Source organism: Coenobita brevimanus, chromosome 61 (genome assembly GCF_032717465.1).
Source record: "Coenobita brevimanus isolate Jiangsu-jjx chromosome 61, ASM3271746v2, whole genome shotgun sequence".
Lineage (NCBI taxonomy): Eukaryota > Metazoa > Arthropoda > Malacostraca > Decapoda > Coenobitidae > Coenobita > Coenobita brevimanus.
In genome coordinates this window covers 22,306,404-22,323,939 of record NC_137014.1, presented here as the reverse complement: position 1 = coordinate 22,323,939, position 17,536 = coordinate 22,306,404, and the positions used below count along the sequence as shown (strand labels likewise).

The 17,536-nt window shown below is 40.8% G+C and overlaps 1 protein-coding gene across 1 annotated transcript in view; it reads left to right on the top strand.

Annotated features, from left to right (window-relative positions):
- Positions 1-17,536, top strand: part of LOC145403705 (glutamate receptor 1-like) — a 1,124,056-nt gene that overhangs the window by 809,890 nt on the left and 296,630 nt on the right. The window contains exon 8 of the mRNA XM_080275390.1: positions 11,083-11,190. Coding sequence (XP_080131516.1) covers positions 11,083-11,190 — 108 coding nt within the window. The remainder of the gene's footprint in view (positions 1-11,082; positions 11,191-17,536) is intronic.

The following is a 17,536-nucleotide window of genomic DNA, read 5'->3' as shown; positions in this document are numbered from 1 at the left end:
TTAGCTGATGAATATGTTCTCACTCACAAGAGATATTCTAAAGAAAAAGGGAAAGCTGAGAGTAAGTACGTTGCCTCTACTCAGAGTACAGGTAACAGGAAAGAGAATAAAGATGATGTTTCTCAGGAAGTAAATACCAGCTTCACCTCTAGATTTCAGAAAAGTAAATGTACTTATTGTAGTAAGCTTGGTCATACTACGGAGAGATGTTTCAGGAGACAGCGTGATGTGAACAAAAAGGAGTCTTTAAATATTCAATCAATTGGTCTAGTGTCCACTCTTGAGAGTTCCCAGAATTCTTTAACTGAGTTAACTGAACCTGCTTTGAGGGGTAACTTAAATTCTCATGATGGAGCTCCTCTTTTGAGCAGTAACGTGGGTGACACTCTCAAGAGTTCATGTGCTAATTTCCTGTCTGATGGTTTTGTCAGTCCTCTGGACAGTAATGACAGGAAATCAGTTAAAATATATCGTGATACAGGTGCTTCCCAATCCCTTATGCTGACCAGTGTTCTAGGCTCTAATGTTAATTCCTCTGATGAAACTGTAATCTTACAAGGTGTAGGGAATAATTACTTCTCTGTCCCTCTGTGCAGAGTGAATTTAGAGTCTGGTTTTGTTAATGGTTCCGTTATGGTTGGGTTGGTTGAGACACTCCCAATGTCAGGTGTAACTTTCTTACTTGGAAATGATATTGGTGGAAGTCAAGTGTGTCCAGCTCCTCAGTTGTCTAGTGAGCCAGTGGCTGCGTCCCAGGATTGTGATGTCCCTGATGTGTTCCCTGCATGTGCTGTCACTAGGGCTAAGTCTAAAGTTACTGGTGATATAGAGGATAATGATGATGATGATGTTATCCTAGCTGACACTTTTCTTGCTAATTTGGACCACTCACCAGATGAGGCAGTACCCCGTAGTGTTGATAATTTGTCTCGTCAAGAGTTGGTTGAGTTGCAGGTTGCTGACCCTGAGTTGAAAGGTCTAGCTAACTCTGCTTACAGTGAAGAAGAGTCAGCCGGTGCTTCAACTTGTTATTATGTAAAGTCAGGAGTACTTATGAGGAAGTGGAGACCCCCAACAGCATCAGCCGACTGTGAATAGGAGGTTGTACATCAAGTTGTCATCCCTCGTGTTTGTAGGCAGGATATCATTCGAGTGGCTCATGATTCCAGTTTGGCAGGACACCTTGGAGTGAGGAAGACTGTGGCACGCATTTTGAAACACTTCTACTGGCCAGGTATCTTCAGGGATGTTTCCTGGTATTGTAAGTCTTGTCACACCTGTCAAGTTGTGGGGAAGTGTAATCAGACCGAAAAGGTTGCACCTCTAGTTCCCATTCCTCCTTTTGAGGCGCCTTTCGCCCGTGTGTTGGTGGATATTGTGGGCCCTATTCCTAAGACTTCTTCAGGATTTTCTTATGTGTTGACCATGATTGATATTGCTACTCGTTATCCTGAAGCCATTCCACTTAGAAACATCTCAGCAAAGTACGTGGTTAAGGAAATGCTAGGGTTCTTCACAAAGTTTGGTCTGCCCAAGGAGGTACAGTCAGACCGGGGAAGTAATTTCATGTCGAACGTTTTCAAGCAGTCTCTGAAAGAGTTGGGCATCACCCAGATCACGTCTTCAGCTTACCATCCCCAGACCCAAGGAGCGTTGGAGAGATATCATCAAACACTCAAATCGATGCTCAAGAAATACTGTTTGGAACATCAGAAAGACTGGGATAAAGGTCTTCCATTCGTTGTGTTTGCTGCAAGAGAATCTCCAAATGAATCACTGGGCTTCTCACCTTTTGAACTACTGTTTGGCCATGAAGTAAGAGGACCCCTTAAGTTACTCAAGGAATGCTGGCTGTCGGAGGAAGATGACATCAACCTGCTGGAGTATGTGATGAAGTTCAAAGAACGGCTGTCCACTGCTTTACAGCTGGCGAGAGAGAATTTAGGAGCTGCTCAGGAGAGGATGAAGACTTGGTATGATAAGAAGTCCAGGTTACGCCACTTTCAGCCAGGAGATCAGGTTTTGATTCTGCTACCAATTCATGGGCAACCTCTTCAAGCCAAGTTTAGTGGCCCTTATTTCGTGGAGAAGAAACTCAGTGATGTCAACTATGTCATCACCACACCAGATCGTAGAAAGAACAAGCAACTATGTCACATCAACATGCTAAAGTTGTATCACAGGCGGGACGAAAATAACCCAGTCTGCACTGTAGCTGTTCCACCCGAGTCTGCAAGTGAAGCTCTCCCATGCAGTATGAACCTGAGTGATAGTTTGGGGAAGAATCCTGATATCATGAATGATCTCCAGACTAAGCTTTCTCATCTACCTCCCGAGGAAAGGCAGGAGTTTTCGGCATTACTGCAGGAGTACCCGCAAGTGTTCCGTGCCACTCCAGGAAGAACTACTGTGTTGATGCATGATGTCGATGTTGGAGACGCAAAGCCAATTAAACTGCCTCCTTACCGTGTGAATCCAGTGAAAGTTCCTCTCATCCAGAAGGAGGTTGGCTACCTGTTGGACCACAAGATGATTGAGCCCTGTCAGAGCGAGTGGAGTTCTCCTGTCACTCTGGTCCCTAAGCCAGGTGGGTCACAGCGGCTTTGCATTGACTACAGACGTGTTAATCAGATAACCAAAACAGACACTTACCCTCTCCCTCGTGTGGAAGATTGCATAGACAAGATCGGAAAGGCTAGGTACATAAGTAAGTTTGATTTGTTAAAGGGATACTGGCAAGTACCTATGACTGAACGTGCTAGGGAGATCTCATGTTTTGTAACATTAGGAAAGACATTTGCATGTTCTGTAATGCCATGTACAGATTGTTTTAGAGTGATAAGAAATTTCCTTTGTAAATTTCTTTTTCTTTGTGGGGAGGTGTTACATAGCCTATGATTTCATCATCCTTTGTGTAATTTTAACGCACAGTATGCTGCATGTTTGATCACGAGCGTGTTCTGCCTCAGTTCCCCCCTTCTACCGTTATAGTAGAGTAAGTCGTCATTTCTGGAGTTCAGACCAGGATTGTCAACTCTTTGTCCCCATGGCTTCATTTGCGCGTCCTTCTTACAAGTTGTATCAAGCTCTGCCGGCCCCTATATAATGAGCTCAGTCTCTGCATCATCGCCACTTAGATCTGCTCCTCATTTTGTTCACATCTCTGTCCTCCCCTGTACAGTTATTATTATTGTGAGTGCTCAAGAAATCTCCAAACATCTAGCAGCTGTGTGTAATTTGAGTATAACTGTTGTATTTTTTCTTGTACTGTATAGCATAAGTTTAATTTGTAGGCCTAGTGAAGTTTTTGTAATTCATGTAGGGATCTTTATGTCCATCAGTTTTAATATTATTTTGTATCTGTAATAATTTATCTTGCATTCACTGAGTATTATCTGGTATCTCATTTTATCAGGGCTGACTTAGATAAATTTACTCTTGCTAATTTCGTGTTAATAGAGGCTATTGCAGTTAACCATATATTTAACCTGTTTATTTGCCATTACATTATCCTTATGAGTCCTGAATGTTTTGTAGTTAGTTTGAGCATTAAACTTTAACTTGTAATTTTACCTAACTCTTTTGTTTTGAACCTGGAACTTTACGGGACAGTAGTGACTCTTAGTATTCTCACTTAAAGTGTACGTTATCTTTCTCTGTTCCGTAACAATATATATATATATATATATATATATATATATATATATATATTAGGGTGTTCAGCACTTATACGGAAAAAAATCAAAATTGGATGCTTTGGTGTGCAAAGCATGCAATCGATTCCACTTTACAAACAAAGCATTCAAGCAAAAATTTATGTTTTTTTTTATTAATGCAAAGTCGTGCCTCACTGCCCCTGCATTCTGTAAATCTTACTGATCTGAGTACGTGAAGGGTATGGTGAGGAAAAGTAAAAAATATAGGATGTGGTGCAAAAAGAAACAATAATTTTGAGCTATACAACAAGCATTTTCAGTTTATTACATATGGGATTTTTTGGTCAAGTTGTAAAGGGTTCTGTGGTGCTGCACAACATGAAAGATCAGCTGTCGTTCTTCTTCATTCTTCGTCATACCACTGTTGTAGCCCATTGCCAGTTTGACTGCCTGCTCTGCAGCATCATTGACCACTTTGAGGTGGGCCATGACATCAGGATTGAGGCAGAGGTCACTGATGCTTGTTGGAGTATCCAGCTTCAAACACTGGAAGAGGTTTTTCGACTTCTGATGCCCTATCAATCGTCTTCATGTTCAAACGGCGCAGACCATTATTCCTTGGCAGTGCTGTGGTCATATTTTTCAGTATTTCCTGCTATTCCTCAGCAAAGATTTTGTCAGACTACAGGGCTAATGGAGCCAGGTCCTCACTGAGGTACCAGAGGTGGCTTTTGACTTTGTCCAGTGCCTTTTTGCTACAACAGGATCCACCTCTGAATTCTTCAAATTTCTTCAGGAAATTGAGGTCATTGATTGGAGCGTTGACAGCATTTGGGGCTTCAAACCAGTGCTTCACATTGATGGTGACGAGGAAGACAGATGAGTTTGATGGCCTCCTTTTGTTGCCATGCAAAAGGGATAGGAGGCTGCATCCTTCAGTTGATTTACGAAAAGAAAGATCTTGAGGCAGTAAAGGCATTTGGCCATCCAACGTGCTCTGTGATAGGCACCTGGACAGTGAAAGGTCATCCGTGCTGGCTTCTTGCTGAGGAAAGCCAAAGACAGCTGGAGGAGCTCAAGGTAGTCATCACAGGGTTACACACGATCCATGTGGCTGAGTATGTAGTGTTCAACGTCCTCGGCTGTGTTGGCAATCCACGACTGAGATTTTTCATCTAGGTCATTATCGTAGGGATCGAAGGAATCTGTGTCAGTTTTGTTCCGAACTCTTTGAATCGACTGAAGAGAGGAATTTCAGGACCAAAAGAAGAGAAAAAGAGGTCATAGATCCCTGCCACTCTGAGTTGGCACCTGTGGTGCCTGCATGCCAAGAACACCAGTGGGACTTGGAAACCTCTTTCAATGATAAAGCAAGCTCCACTGTGAACCTCGGTGTAATATCAAAACAGAGCTCTGAAATCCAGGGCTTCACTTCCGGCCATTCATCTAGAGTCCTTAGCACTGCCGCTCCCATTGCTTCGCCTGTTCCAGTAGGGATCTTAGGGATCTCCAGGATCTTCTCCGTAAATCACAGTAACAACAATTGCCAGGTGATCACTGCAGCCACTACCATCAAAATGGAGAATCAAGGGTGTTTGTGGCTGGAATTCTTTTATGATCTTTTCAGCGATCTCAGTCCTTGATTCTTTCTGAACAGAGTGGAGAGATCCGACAGACAACATGTGTCCCCCCACGTCAATCCCTGCTGCGATCAAGGCGGGAGTTACTACTTGCTTTGCAACTCGTGTTGAAATGCCTGTCTGATCACATGCAGCAAGAAATACAGGGTCATCAGTAAGCTGCCTTCGCCTGGGATCCAAGTGTGGAACTTTTAGAGTGAATGAAGTAAACAGCCCTGGAACTTCTTCATTGTCACCTTCATCCTCAGAATTACTTGATGATGTGGATGTTTCTACCTCTCCTATTCCTCCCTTCTCCAGCATTTTCTTTTTTTCCTTCTCGGACTTCAGACGTCTCTTGTCTTCTTCCTTTTGTCCTTGCCCTTCATTCTGGTCTTGTACATTTTGTCTTCAGTGCCAATGTACATTTTCCTGCTGGTACGCTGATCGATCAGGAACTCCTTGTCCTCCTGCATCTTTGGCCAAGTGAACTAGACCTTTCAAGTGGACATCCCTGTAGTGAGCTTCTTTTTGTTTTTGAGTCTTCCCACCTCGAGCTGTATTCTGTACCACGTTATGGTATTTCTCATACTCCTTTTTCAACTTTTGTACAGCATGCCGCTTTTCAACCATGGGAATGGATGTTTTGACCCATACTGCCATTGCTTCTTCAGCAACCAGTGACAATGATGTTGGCAGATCCTTCTTCCCCACATTCAGAAATTAGAAAAGTCATTGAAAGACATTTCCAATCGCTGGCAGCTGGCTCAAATTCAACAAACTGTCTTTTCAAGCATCATCATTCAGGAATACAGTGGTTATGGACCTTGTACTAGCCATCTGAAAAGAAATAACATGGAGTTGTGGGAGAAAGTATGACTAACCTCAATCACCAAGAAACCAAAATATACTGGGGTCGTGAGGTATGAGTTTGAGAAGGTCAAAGAAAATTGCAAAGTATGGTGCAGTCCCCACCAGTGATGGAGCTGAACAAGCACTTTGCCCTTCAAGTTCCTGTAGGTTCGATTTTTCTAAACACCCTAATATAGTAAGATAGATAGATTGATAGATATATGTATATGTGTAAAACGTTTGAGCCAATGTTGTTAATGTTTTTGAGTCCTACGAGGAAAATTCATCACAGCAAATGTTGCGTCCGACAATGAGAGAGTGGGAGGTACTGAGGAGGAAACCTCTTATCTTTCAGAATCACGTGGAGTCATTACCTGACCGCCTTCAAGATGAGATTGCCAGCAATGGTCTCTGGACAAGATACTGGGTTGAATATAATTGGCAGACTTATTTTGATTTAATTTCATCCAATGATTTATTGTTTTCATGAAATAATATTATATTTTTTTTTATACATTTAGCCAAATAAAAAAAAGGAATATTATTTATTTGTCATATATAGATCACACATGTCATATTGAAGAGAACATTATTTTATAATGTTATAAGGACTAAATATTTTGTCAGAGGAAAACTTAATGCCAATTATTTTGGTTTTGTTCTATGCCTACCGATAATGAGAAATATTAAAGCTGAAACATTATCAACTTCTAATGACAAATATGTTAGGCAAAAAGAAACCCTCATAATTGATTACCATGCCATTCCTGTATTCATTTTCACCACATCAGAAAACATGTCCTATGGAGTGATTGCAGTGAATTTTCTTGGACAAGATAGAAGGCGATAAAACCGTGGTGAGATATGTGTTGGAATCAGCGTCGTGCTCATCAAGCAGCTATATCGCACACAGTAAACATCCTGGCAATCAACAGTGAATGCCTGAAGTGATGTACAAATAAACTGTGCAACATATCAAAGTATGCATATAATCTAAAAGCCCGGCGACACTATTGGGCAGTGCCCGGCGGGCACGAGTGGTAAGCCTGTCATCGAACACGTTGTGGCAACTTTGACAGGCAAACCAGCGGACAGCCAGTGCAGGTAGTTGAACGAAATCACCAGACTCTTCCCCGTGGTTTGGTGCTGGACATGGGCTGACGACCCTGCCATTCGTAAAAAGTTACATCTGGGTCTTTAACCAGATTGTTTTCTTCTGCACTCTTGTTTCTTTTTGCAACAAGTAACATGCTATACTGAGCTATTTTGTTCTTTTCAACTGTGGTGCTCATGGTGATACCGCAGTCAAGCGCTGCCGACCACCTACAGACTATTGGCCAACTTTACTGCCTGACCAGCTACTCAGCATTGTGGACATCACAGTCATGCCCAACTGACTGTGCTCAGTGAGGGCCCAGTCCTCCAGTCACTGCCCGATAGTGTGGACGGGACTTAACAACTTTGATCCGGGGACTAACTTGCGTCACCGATCACCTACAGCCAATTGGCCGAGTTTACTGCCTGACCAGCTACCCAGCATTGTTGATATCACAGTCATGCCCGACAGACTGTGCCCAGTGAGGGCCCAGTCCTCCAGTCACTGCCCAGTAGTATGGACAGGGCGTAACAACTTCGATCTGGGGACTGACTAGCATCAAGCAATATAATTTCATATTCAAATGAGGGAACAACCCCATGGGTGCCAGTGTTAAGTGACACTAGTTACCTATTTGGTAACCTCTTCATTCTACTTTGATCGCATTCTCTCCCACCCTCTCCTCCAAACATTGTGGAAGAGGAATCAGTGTTTGTTAGATGTTGCGAATTAAAACTGGATATTTGGTTACCTAGTCCGTGATTGATGTTACAAAACGATGTTGTATGCATCTCGTGGACCTGAAAGTAAATGGGTGGAGCTGCTGGGAGGAATTTTAAAGTAACCGTCTCATAATATATGAATGTTACTGATTCTCCGACTATATTTCTGCGTATCTAATGCAATGTATTTATAATGAGACGAACCCTGTATGGGAGTACTGCCTGCAGAGATGTGGGCGATAAACGGTTTTGGCGTCCCTTCGGTCCCGAGTCAATCCTTCTCCGCTCCTCGGCTGTCCCTCCTTCCCTTCTTTTTCCCTCGTGCTTGCTGTCCCTCCTCTCTATCTCCTTCCTTGTGCTACAAGGTATTTATGGCCTAGCACAGTCTTTTCCTTTCCTATTTCAATGTATCATATTGAGATGACAGGTAATAAGGTAACAAAGAGTTTAGTATAAAGTTACTGCAGATGCATTTTAATAGATATCTAGTGTCACAGAGGATGATAACCCTAGAAATTGAAGAAATAGAAAATTAGTATTTGATTCGTTAAAGAAAGCCTTGCTGGTTCTCTTTGTTAGAGGTCAAGATCTATTGGTTCATTTCAGCAGCTTCGAATATCATGAATAAATTAAATTTCCAGTTAACATGTTGCTGTTCTGTGCCATGTTGCCAGCTGTGTTGTACAGATTGCTAACGCTTATTACTCTTTTATACTCCACGTTCGTTCTTTAGATAATGTAGTATTCTCTACAAATTGCTTCATACCACTTATCAATAATTTGCCTTCAGCTCAACATAATATGATGAGATGTTTGCTTCACCACCACTGAAAAGCTCAGCCAATCACGTTCCACCTGACACAGGCTCTAGGTTCTGATTGATTCATTCATAAAGATACATGGGCTTACTACAGGGACCGCCAGATGTCTCCATATACTCCAATATATTTTTTCGCACTTACTACTTGTTCAGCTGTAGGACTGAAATTCCATAGCCCTAGCTAGTACCTATTGCATTCTTCTGGATTGTGTCTGCTTCATTTGCACTTTCAACTCTGCACTATCAAGAGCATCGATGAACTGGTCCTTCAGAAGAATAGCCAACAGATTAGGTGCTGCTTCAGAGTATGCCTTATGTGCCATACACTCCAGATCATGAGCAAGCTGTTGAAGGGATTCACCTCAAGCCTTACACGGGTCTGGAATCATACCCTATAAACGTTAGTCTGGTACACGGTCCCATATCTGCATTCCAACACTTCAACCAGGGACTGATAACTGTTTTTTTCCTCCAATTGCATCTGCCCAAGAATCTCCATTGTGGCATCCTTAAGGCTAATAGCTAGCTGCACTTCCTTCTGCCTATAATCACAACCATTCTGATCATCAAGTAGCTCAAACTGACGTGGTAATCTTCCTCCTATTTGCTCTCAGATTCCTGAGGTTTCTTTTTAATTGGTCTCCCATTATAGCCACGCACTTCACTGGTTTGGGGCCTAAAAACTGAGGCAGCGTAACTAAACCCAGGACTCAAAAATCCTGCATTTTGATTACTCAGCCCCGTAATGAAGTCTTTAGGTGCTTGGGATTCATCAAGATTCAACATACATTGTCCATTTTTTTATATGCTCCTTGTTCACTAACCTGAGGCTCAGCAGTGCAAAATTTCGCTACAGCCTCCATTCTCTCGTTAATTGTCTTTAACTGGTCGCCAATATGCTGTCTGCAGTCCATCACATTTCCCTCGCTAACTATCTTCGACTGGTCGTCTAGATGCTGTCTGCTCTTCATCAGTTCATTGCTTACCTCACACTTCTGCGCTGTAGCTCAGCATATACTTCCTCCTTCAACTGTTGCTGTTCTTCCTTCATTTCCCCCAAGAAAGCATGTAGCTGTCCTTGCATCCTTAGTTGCAGGTCCTTCTGTTGCTCCTTTAATGCCTCTTGAAATCGTTCATATCGTTCTTTCTGTTCTTCAGTTTGTGGCACTAAATGTTCATATTGTGCTTGTAGTTTTTCTCTGAGTTATTTCTGTCCTTCATCCTGTGCTTGTAGCTGTTCACTTTGGTCTTGTTGTTGCTCATTGATTTCTTTGGTAAACTCTTTTTGTCCTTCACTTTGTGCTTGTGGCAACTTCATAATTGCAGCCAGAGACACTTCCTCCTGCCCAGCTTGGCAGGTGTCTGTATACCTTCCGACTCCATGACGAAGATTGGACTCACTACAGCACTTTCCGATCCCAACTCCTGACACCATATGTTATATCCTCAACCCACACTGCCACAGGCTCCAAAAGCAGTAGTTCTGTATAGGAAGGATGTTGCCCTGTAAGTTGGTCTTCCTAGCGGCAGCCTTTAGATGTACAACAAGAGATCAGCTAGGGTGTTGTATTTAAACAAGAGCTTCTTACATTCATTGTCTTTATTTAGCAAATAATTACACTATCAACTTCGCAACTCCAGAGCTGCACTAACTTCATAAGGCCATGAGTACAATTAAAATTGACTGAATCCACTCTGTTCTCTCTCCCATCCTTATATAATCTTGCATTACACTTGCATCTTCTAGTTTACTTCAGCACCTACAGTTACTAAATCGAAGACATCCGAAACACGCCAGAGTTTTCTTATATATCACAACACTCTATATGCTTTAGCTTACGAATTGAACTTAAATGTGAATATTGCATAATCATCCAAATAAAACATTATAGAAAAAAAACGAATAAAATTTAATGAATAACTTTATGAAATGCCTCCACTTAAAACATCAGGCTATCTGGCAACTCTGACTCGTAACTTCAGATTCGAAAATGAACAGGAATTGTCCAGAACCACCCAACTAACACTCTTACGTCATAACAGTATAAAAATGCATCAGCTGATTGAAGGGAAGAGATAAGCTGTCTTGTACTGTATATAATGATGACTGTTTTGCTGCAGATGGGTATATAATGATGACTGTTTTGCTGCAGATGGGTATACAGTAGAGCAAGTAGATAGCATATTACTCTGAAGTGCTGTTGAGTGTTAATTTCAGTATCGTAATGTTGGTCTCATGGAAGTGTTATTGTAGTGCTGCTCCTACTGAAGCGTCGCTGTGGGTTTCTTTCATTTTTTTTGCGTTGCGTTGTTGCAGGTTGAGATGGAGGGCCTGACGGGCAACATAAGTTTCACAGACGAGGGCAAGAGGAAGATGTATTCGCTGGACGTGGTGGAAATGACATTCAACAGCCAGGCAGTCAAGGTAAGTGGTACATTAACAATTTATCTTTAAGCATTCATTTTTATGTCTTTCTTAATATATGTTTTAGCCTGTTGCTGCAAATGACATTTCTTCTGCGCTTGAGTCTTTTGTGTACGGTTGCAGAAAAAAAAAATGTGATAAACAGTACAGAGAGTAATGGCTGGAATTCCAGTAATTCTGATCTAAAAAATTAATAGGTATTATTGTCACCAACCATACGTATTTGATTATATCCTGTGAACACTTCTTCCAGATATGTAACTTAGGTAATATATATTTTTTATTGTTATTTCCCTTTAGCTTTTCATATAATAGCTCGGAAAGTTCTTCTTCGTCTGTACGTTAGGAGCATTTCAAATTATATTTGTAAATCTGTTTACAGCTTTCCTATTGCTACATTATTTTGATTTTCATCAAACACTTCAGTCCAATAACGTACTTTATGTTGTTATTACTACCCATAGCCGGTTTTATTCAGATCAGGCAGAGGCGTGTCGTTGTGAAGGGGGTAAATGCACAATGAGTCTAATCCTGCCATTACAGGCGATGTCTCTAAAGCTTAATGTTGTCAAGCTGTAGAAAGAATAAGAAAATAAGTCACTGTACCAGAAGAAATGTCTCATTTAGCTCGACCCTACGTCTCCGTGTGTGGTGTTGCTTGGATATGCTTCAAGTAAATAACTTCAGACATAAAGCCAGGAGAGAGAGAGAGAGAGAGAGAGAGAGAGAGAGAGAGAGAGAGAGAGAGAGAGAGAGAGAGAGAGCGTCTCCATGTAGGCTGAAAAATATAAAAGGAAGGATGTTATGAGGGGACGGAGGATGAGGGGAGACGAATATTTTGGTACACGAGGTGGGAGGGATTGCCTTTGGCAGTAGGACAGGAGAGAAGGAGGAACTGAAGGGAATAAAGAGGGAGAAGGATGCAGAAGAGGGAAAAGGAGAGCAATAGGAAGCTAAGAAAGATTAAGAACATGGGAAAGATGAAGGGAAGAGGGAGGAACAGAAGGAAAGAGTTTAGAAAATTTTAAAGGGGAAAGAAAATAACAAAAAAGAGTAAAGGGAGAAGGAGGAGAAGAAAAGCAGGTGGGAGGAAAAGAGTATGCAAGAAGGGGGGGAAGGGATCAAGCTAGATTGTAATATACGCATACGAGGTGCGCGGATTGCAGGTGGGAGAAGGGGAGAGAAGAAGGAAGGGTAGGAAATTGAGGGGAAACGAAGGGAGAAACGGAAAAAGAAAGGGGAGGGAAGCAAAGGAATGAAAATAACGAGGACTATATTACTTGCAGAAGGAGGCGCTGGGGGAAGTGATAGGATGAGCAAATGGTTGGAAAGAGACGGGGGGGGGGGGGTGGAGAACAGGAGGAAAGGAAAGGTGGAAGAGAAGAGAATTTGAAAAAAAAGAGATATCAAAGTATGGAAACAGAAAAAAAAATATGCAAGAATGAAATTAGGAGGAAGAAGTGCTCCGATGGAGGCAGAAATGTGATTGGCTGAAGGCTGTGGTGTATAAACAAAGGAAGCAAAAAGAAGAGGGGAAAGAAAAAGAAAGAAGGAGAATCAAGGAGAAAATGAGATATATGGAAGAGAACTGATGCGAAGAACAAGGGATAAAGGAAGACGGGAAAGAACGAGAAGTAAGAGAAAGGAAAGAAGAAACAAGAGGAGCGAGAAGAATGATGTGACCTAAGGAGCGAACAAGAAAAGGAAGAGGAGGGAAATGAGAAAGAAGAGAAGGAAAGGAAGATGAAAAAAAAAAGGTAATATAAGCTTGGAAGAAAAAGAAGAGAATACGAGCTTACAAGAGCGTAGATCGAGATAAAGGAAGAGAATATATGCTTGGATGACGGTAGATGAAGATAAGAGACATGAGTAAAATGGCGCACAAGGATAAAAAGTAGGATAGCTTCTCCCACCCTCCAAACCCGCTAGCTGATTGTGGCAGGAAATAATGAGAAGGGTCACCATGCAGCCAAGAAAAACTGTCATGGAAATTTCATAGGAAAGAGGAAAAGGAAATTTTATTTTACACCATCTAACTGAAAAAAGAAGCATTAAGCCAACAGTATTTATCAATGTTCTACGATCGTGCGATCCAGGCTTTGAATAATATATATATATATATATATATATATATATATATATATATATATATATATATATATATATATATATATATATATATATATATATATATCAGAAATGTGTTATTCAGGAGTTAACATACTTAGCTGGGGGTCAGATGACAGATACTCATCCAAGCGATTTTTAAAGGTTAGTACTGTATCACAGTTAGCTACATCTGAGGGCAATTTAATCCATATATTTACAGCTCTCTTAAAGAAGAAAAGCTTAGCTTCCTGTGACTGAAGTCTTTTTCGGATAATTTTATGTTCATTACGTCTAGTATAATTTAAGCAATCAACTTTAAGCATTTATTGATAGCCACGTTATCGTGTCGTTTTGATATTTCTAATACTTGAATATTAACTCTCTTTGTAACCTGCGTTCAGTTACGATAGAGATTCTGGGCTTCATACGCTTCCCATATTGTATAGTTTTCATTCTAGGTATCATCCTGATCACCCTTCGTTGTATTCTCTCAAGTTTCTTCACATCATTTTTGTATAATATAGGGACCAGACTTGCACGGAATACTCAGAGTGTGGGTGTACTCGGAATTATATATAAGTGAGGTTGATATTGTCAGATTCATATTCGAATGCTGTACCTATGAATCCTATAAATTTATTTTTTTTAACAGCTTCTGTACACCCTATCCATGGTTTAGAATAATGTGTTATTGTTATTCCTGAGTCTTTTTCATGGTTTACCCATGTTGTAACTGGCCCTTAGATTTTTTACTGCCAATGTTTAGCATCTTTACTATTATTAATGTTGAAATTCAGTTGCCATGCTTGGGCCCCGTTTCACAGTGATCAAGATCTCTCTGAATTGCCTGCCTCTGCAGTGATGTGTTTGCCCTGTTACCAATTTTAGTCGACAGCAAATTTAGAAATCATACAAATGATCTTTTATCAACGTCAATTATGTATATAAAAGAAAAAAGAAAACGATCTAACTGTGAACCCTGTGACACTTCACTTGTAACGTTTGTTCGGTCTGATTCCTTTCCATTTATTACAACACTTTGCTTTCATCCGGCGAGTCAATCTTCCATCCACCTGAACACACTGCCACTGAAACCATGCGCCTTTAGCTTCGGAAAGAGTCTTTTGTGTGGAGCCTTGTCGACAGCCTTTTGAAAGTCAAGACAGGCATCGTCAACAGATTTAGTCTCGTCATGCAGATTCTTGAGGCAGGAGTGATTATTCCGTAAATCAAGTTGAGAATCACTGATGGTATTTGTTTCTAAAGGTTTCACAGTCTCTCATCTGATAATAGTTCCAAACAATTTTCAAACCATTGTCGTCAAACTAATCGGGCGTTAGTTTCTTGGTTGTGCTTTGTTGCCCTTTTTGAATACTGGGGTTACATTTGCATCTGTTCGTGTGGAACCCTACTGCTCTTTAGTTATAAGTTAAAAAGTTCAGATAAAGGCTTTGATATACATTTCTGAAGTCGCTTTAGCACGGTTGGCGATAATCTGTCTGGTCTTGGTGTTTTATATTCCTTTAATTTGCTAATTGCAAGTAGTAAATCGCTTTCACTAATTGTAATATCATCGATTATATTTCCCTCTTGTATAGGCTGGGAAAACGACAGGAATCCTATGTGTACGAGAATTTTCCATTGTAAATACTGATGCAAAGAAAGTACCGTATTAAGAATTTATGACATCAGTTTCATCAGTATGCACTCTGTTATTTGTCATTTAGGGTCTGATTGTTGGAGTTGTTATCGCCTACCTGTAGAAGGCGGAATGATAATGTTTTTGCCTGCCTGTGTGTGTGTGTGTGTGTGTGTGTGTGTGTGTTTTAACATTATATGTCATGAATGGCTTGAGCTGTCAACATGAAACCTTCAGGAGATCAAGATATGGCCAAAATCTTTGCCAAATTCGAAAATGGGCACTCGGGGTCAAGATCAAGGTAACCAAAATGGATGGCAAAGGTCAACTTGTTTTTATCACCTGCCTTTAGCACCATTGTATCTCATGAACGTCTTGATCTATCAACATGAAACCCTTAGGGTACCAAGATAAGGCCAAATTCTTGGCCGAGTTCGAAAATGGGCACTCGGAATCAAGGTGAAGGTCACAAATATGGCTGTCAAAGGTCAACTAGTTTTTGTCAGCTGCCTTTAACACCATTATATCTAATGAACGACTTCAGCTATTAACATGAAACCTTCATGGTATAAAGATATGGCCAAAATCTTGGACTTGGCCAATAGCATATTCGGGCAGACTCCCGAATGCTTTTCTTTCATTGCCTTTTTGTTTCTGATGTATCTGAAAAATTCGCTGTTAAAATTTTTACTGATACTTTTTTGTAAATAACAGAACAGAGGAAGAAAAAACAAATGAATAGAAAACAAATAATCCATACACGAGATTACTGTTGTCCTCCATTTATAAAATATCAGTAACATTTGGACTTGAACAGCTGTTGGGTGAAGTTTGGAGGGAAACAACTCTGAGAAGCAAGTTCCAGAGAGATGCAGTTTGGGGAATGAAAGAATTCTGATAGGCAGAAGTTCTGGAATATGGCTGAGTAATGTTTCGGTCATGAGCACTACCAGATGCCCATGTAGCACGAGGGAAGGCATGGAGAGGTGGCACAATGGACGCAACTTTGTCTAAGCATTTGCCATAAATATATCTGTAAAATAATGCAAGGGAGGCAACATTTCTTTTTACTTATAGGGGAGGTGGTTTATTTATTATAGCAGGGTTATTAATAATTCTAAAAGCTTTGTTCTGAATTTTGTCTAGGTGTTTAACTCCGACACGCTCCTCCCTACGGGGGATTTCGTGTTTTCGGAAAAAACACCCATACCTCAAACCCTAATATCTTCCAAACTGTTACAGCTAGAGAAAAAAATTAAAGATACATAAGACTCACCAACTCTTCCTCTTTCAAATGAAAGTATCCCCACATCTCCAGGTGATCCCGTCGGTGAGTAAGGATAAGTTAAACTTCAAATGGTGGCACAAAGACGCTTGTGGCTATACACATCAACCGACGTTGCTCTGTGCCCAAAATCATGACGGTTATACATGTCAACTGGGTGTGTAGGGGTTAATTCAACCTCTCCACATCCATTCCACGAGGGTGAGCTATATTCAAGCTGAGAGCTCCCCTGACACTTGTAAATTATAGCTAACTGCTCGTCAGTGAAGAAGTTACGGACTCTGTACAATAATCCAAGTTTCTTTGAGGCAGTTTTAGCTAGTGATCTGTCATGAGAGGTCCAGCCGATAGCATTGTTAAGTGAGATGCCAAGAATTTCAGTACTTTGGGGGATGGGAATATTAGTAGTACTGAAGGTAATATGCGAATCTGGCAATATCTGTCTATTAGTAAATTGTATATATTTAGTTTTTCTAGCATTAAATGAGACAAAGTTGTTTTGTCCCCATTCATTGATTGTAGACAAGTCTTGATTTATGGAGATGGTTGTACTGAGTTGAGAGTTAGGGGTATTAGACTTTATAAGTGGGTGTCTGAGTGTAAATGAACTATGAAGTGTTGAGTCATCTGTATATGAATGGATGGGATTGTGGATGACGGATAAGAGATCATTAATGTGAACCGAGAACAGGGTTGGCGCCAGAACCGATCCCTGTGTTCGCCGGCGTTAATGGAGTGGAAATTGGAACATACATCACCTACTTTTGCTCTTAATTTTCTGTAGCTGAGATATGAGGAAGGCAGATGAACAAAAGACTTTAGCCCATAGCAAGGGAGTTTGGATGGCAAGGAATGGTGCCATACTCTGTCGAAAGCTTTAGAAATATCAAGGGCTACTGCATGAGTTTCTCCATGTAATGGTGGATCTTTCGTGGCAAAAACCATATTGTCTATCACTAATTAAGTTGTTGGTTTCAAAATATTTAACTATGTGCTTATTAACTAAAATTTCAAATATTTTACCAAGAGAAAATGTGACAGCTATTTGTCTTTAGTCAGAGGAACTTCTTTTCTTTGGAACTGGGTGGATATTGGGTTCTTTCCATGAATCAGGGAATGAAGAAGTACGTATGCATAGTCTGAATAATTTAGCTAGAACAGGGACAAGTTCTGGGGAACACTTTCTCAAAACAACTGGGGGAATTCCATCTGGGCTTTGTTGGTAGGTAAATTGTCTAGGATGGATTTTACGTATCCTGTCTGTATTTGAAGTGGCAAATTGTGCCTCAAGGTTTTTCTTACTGCGTTTGATT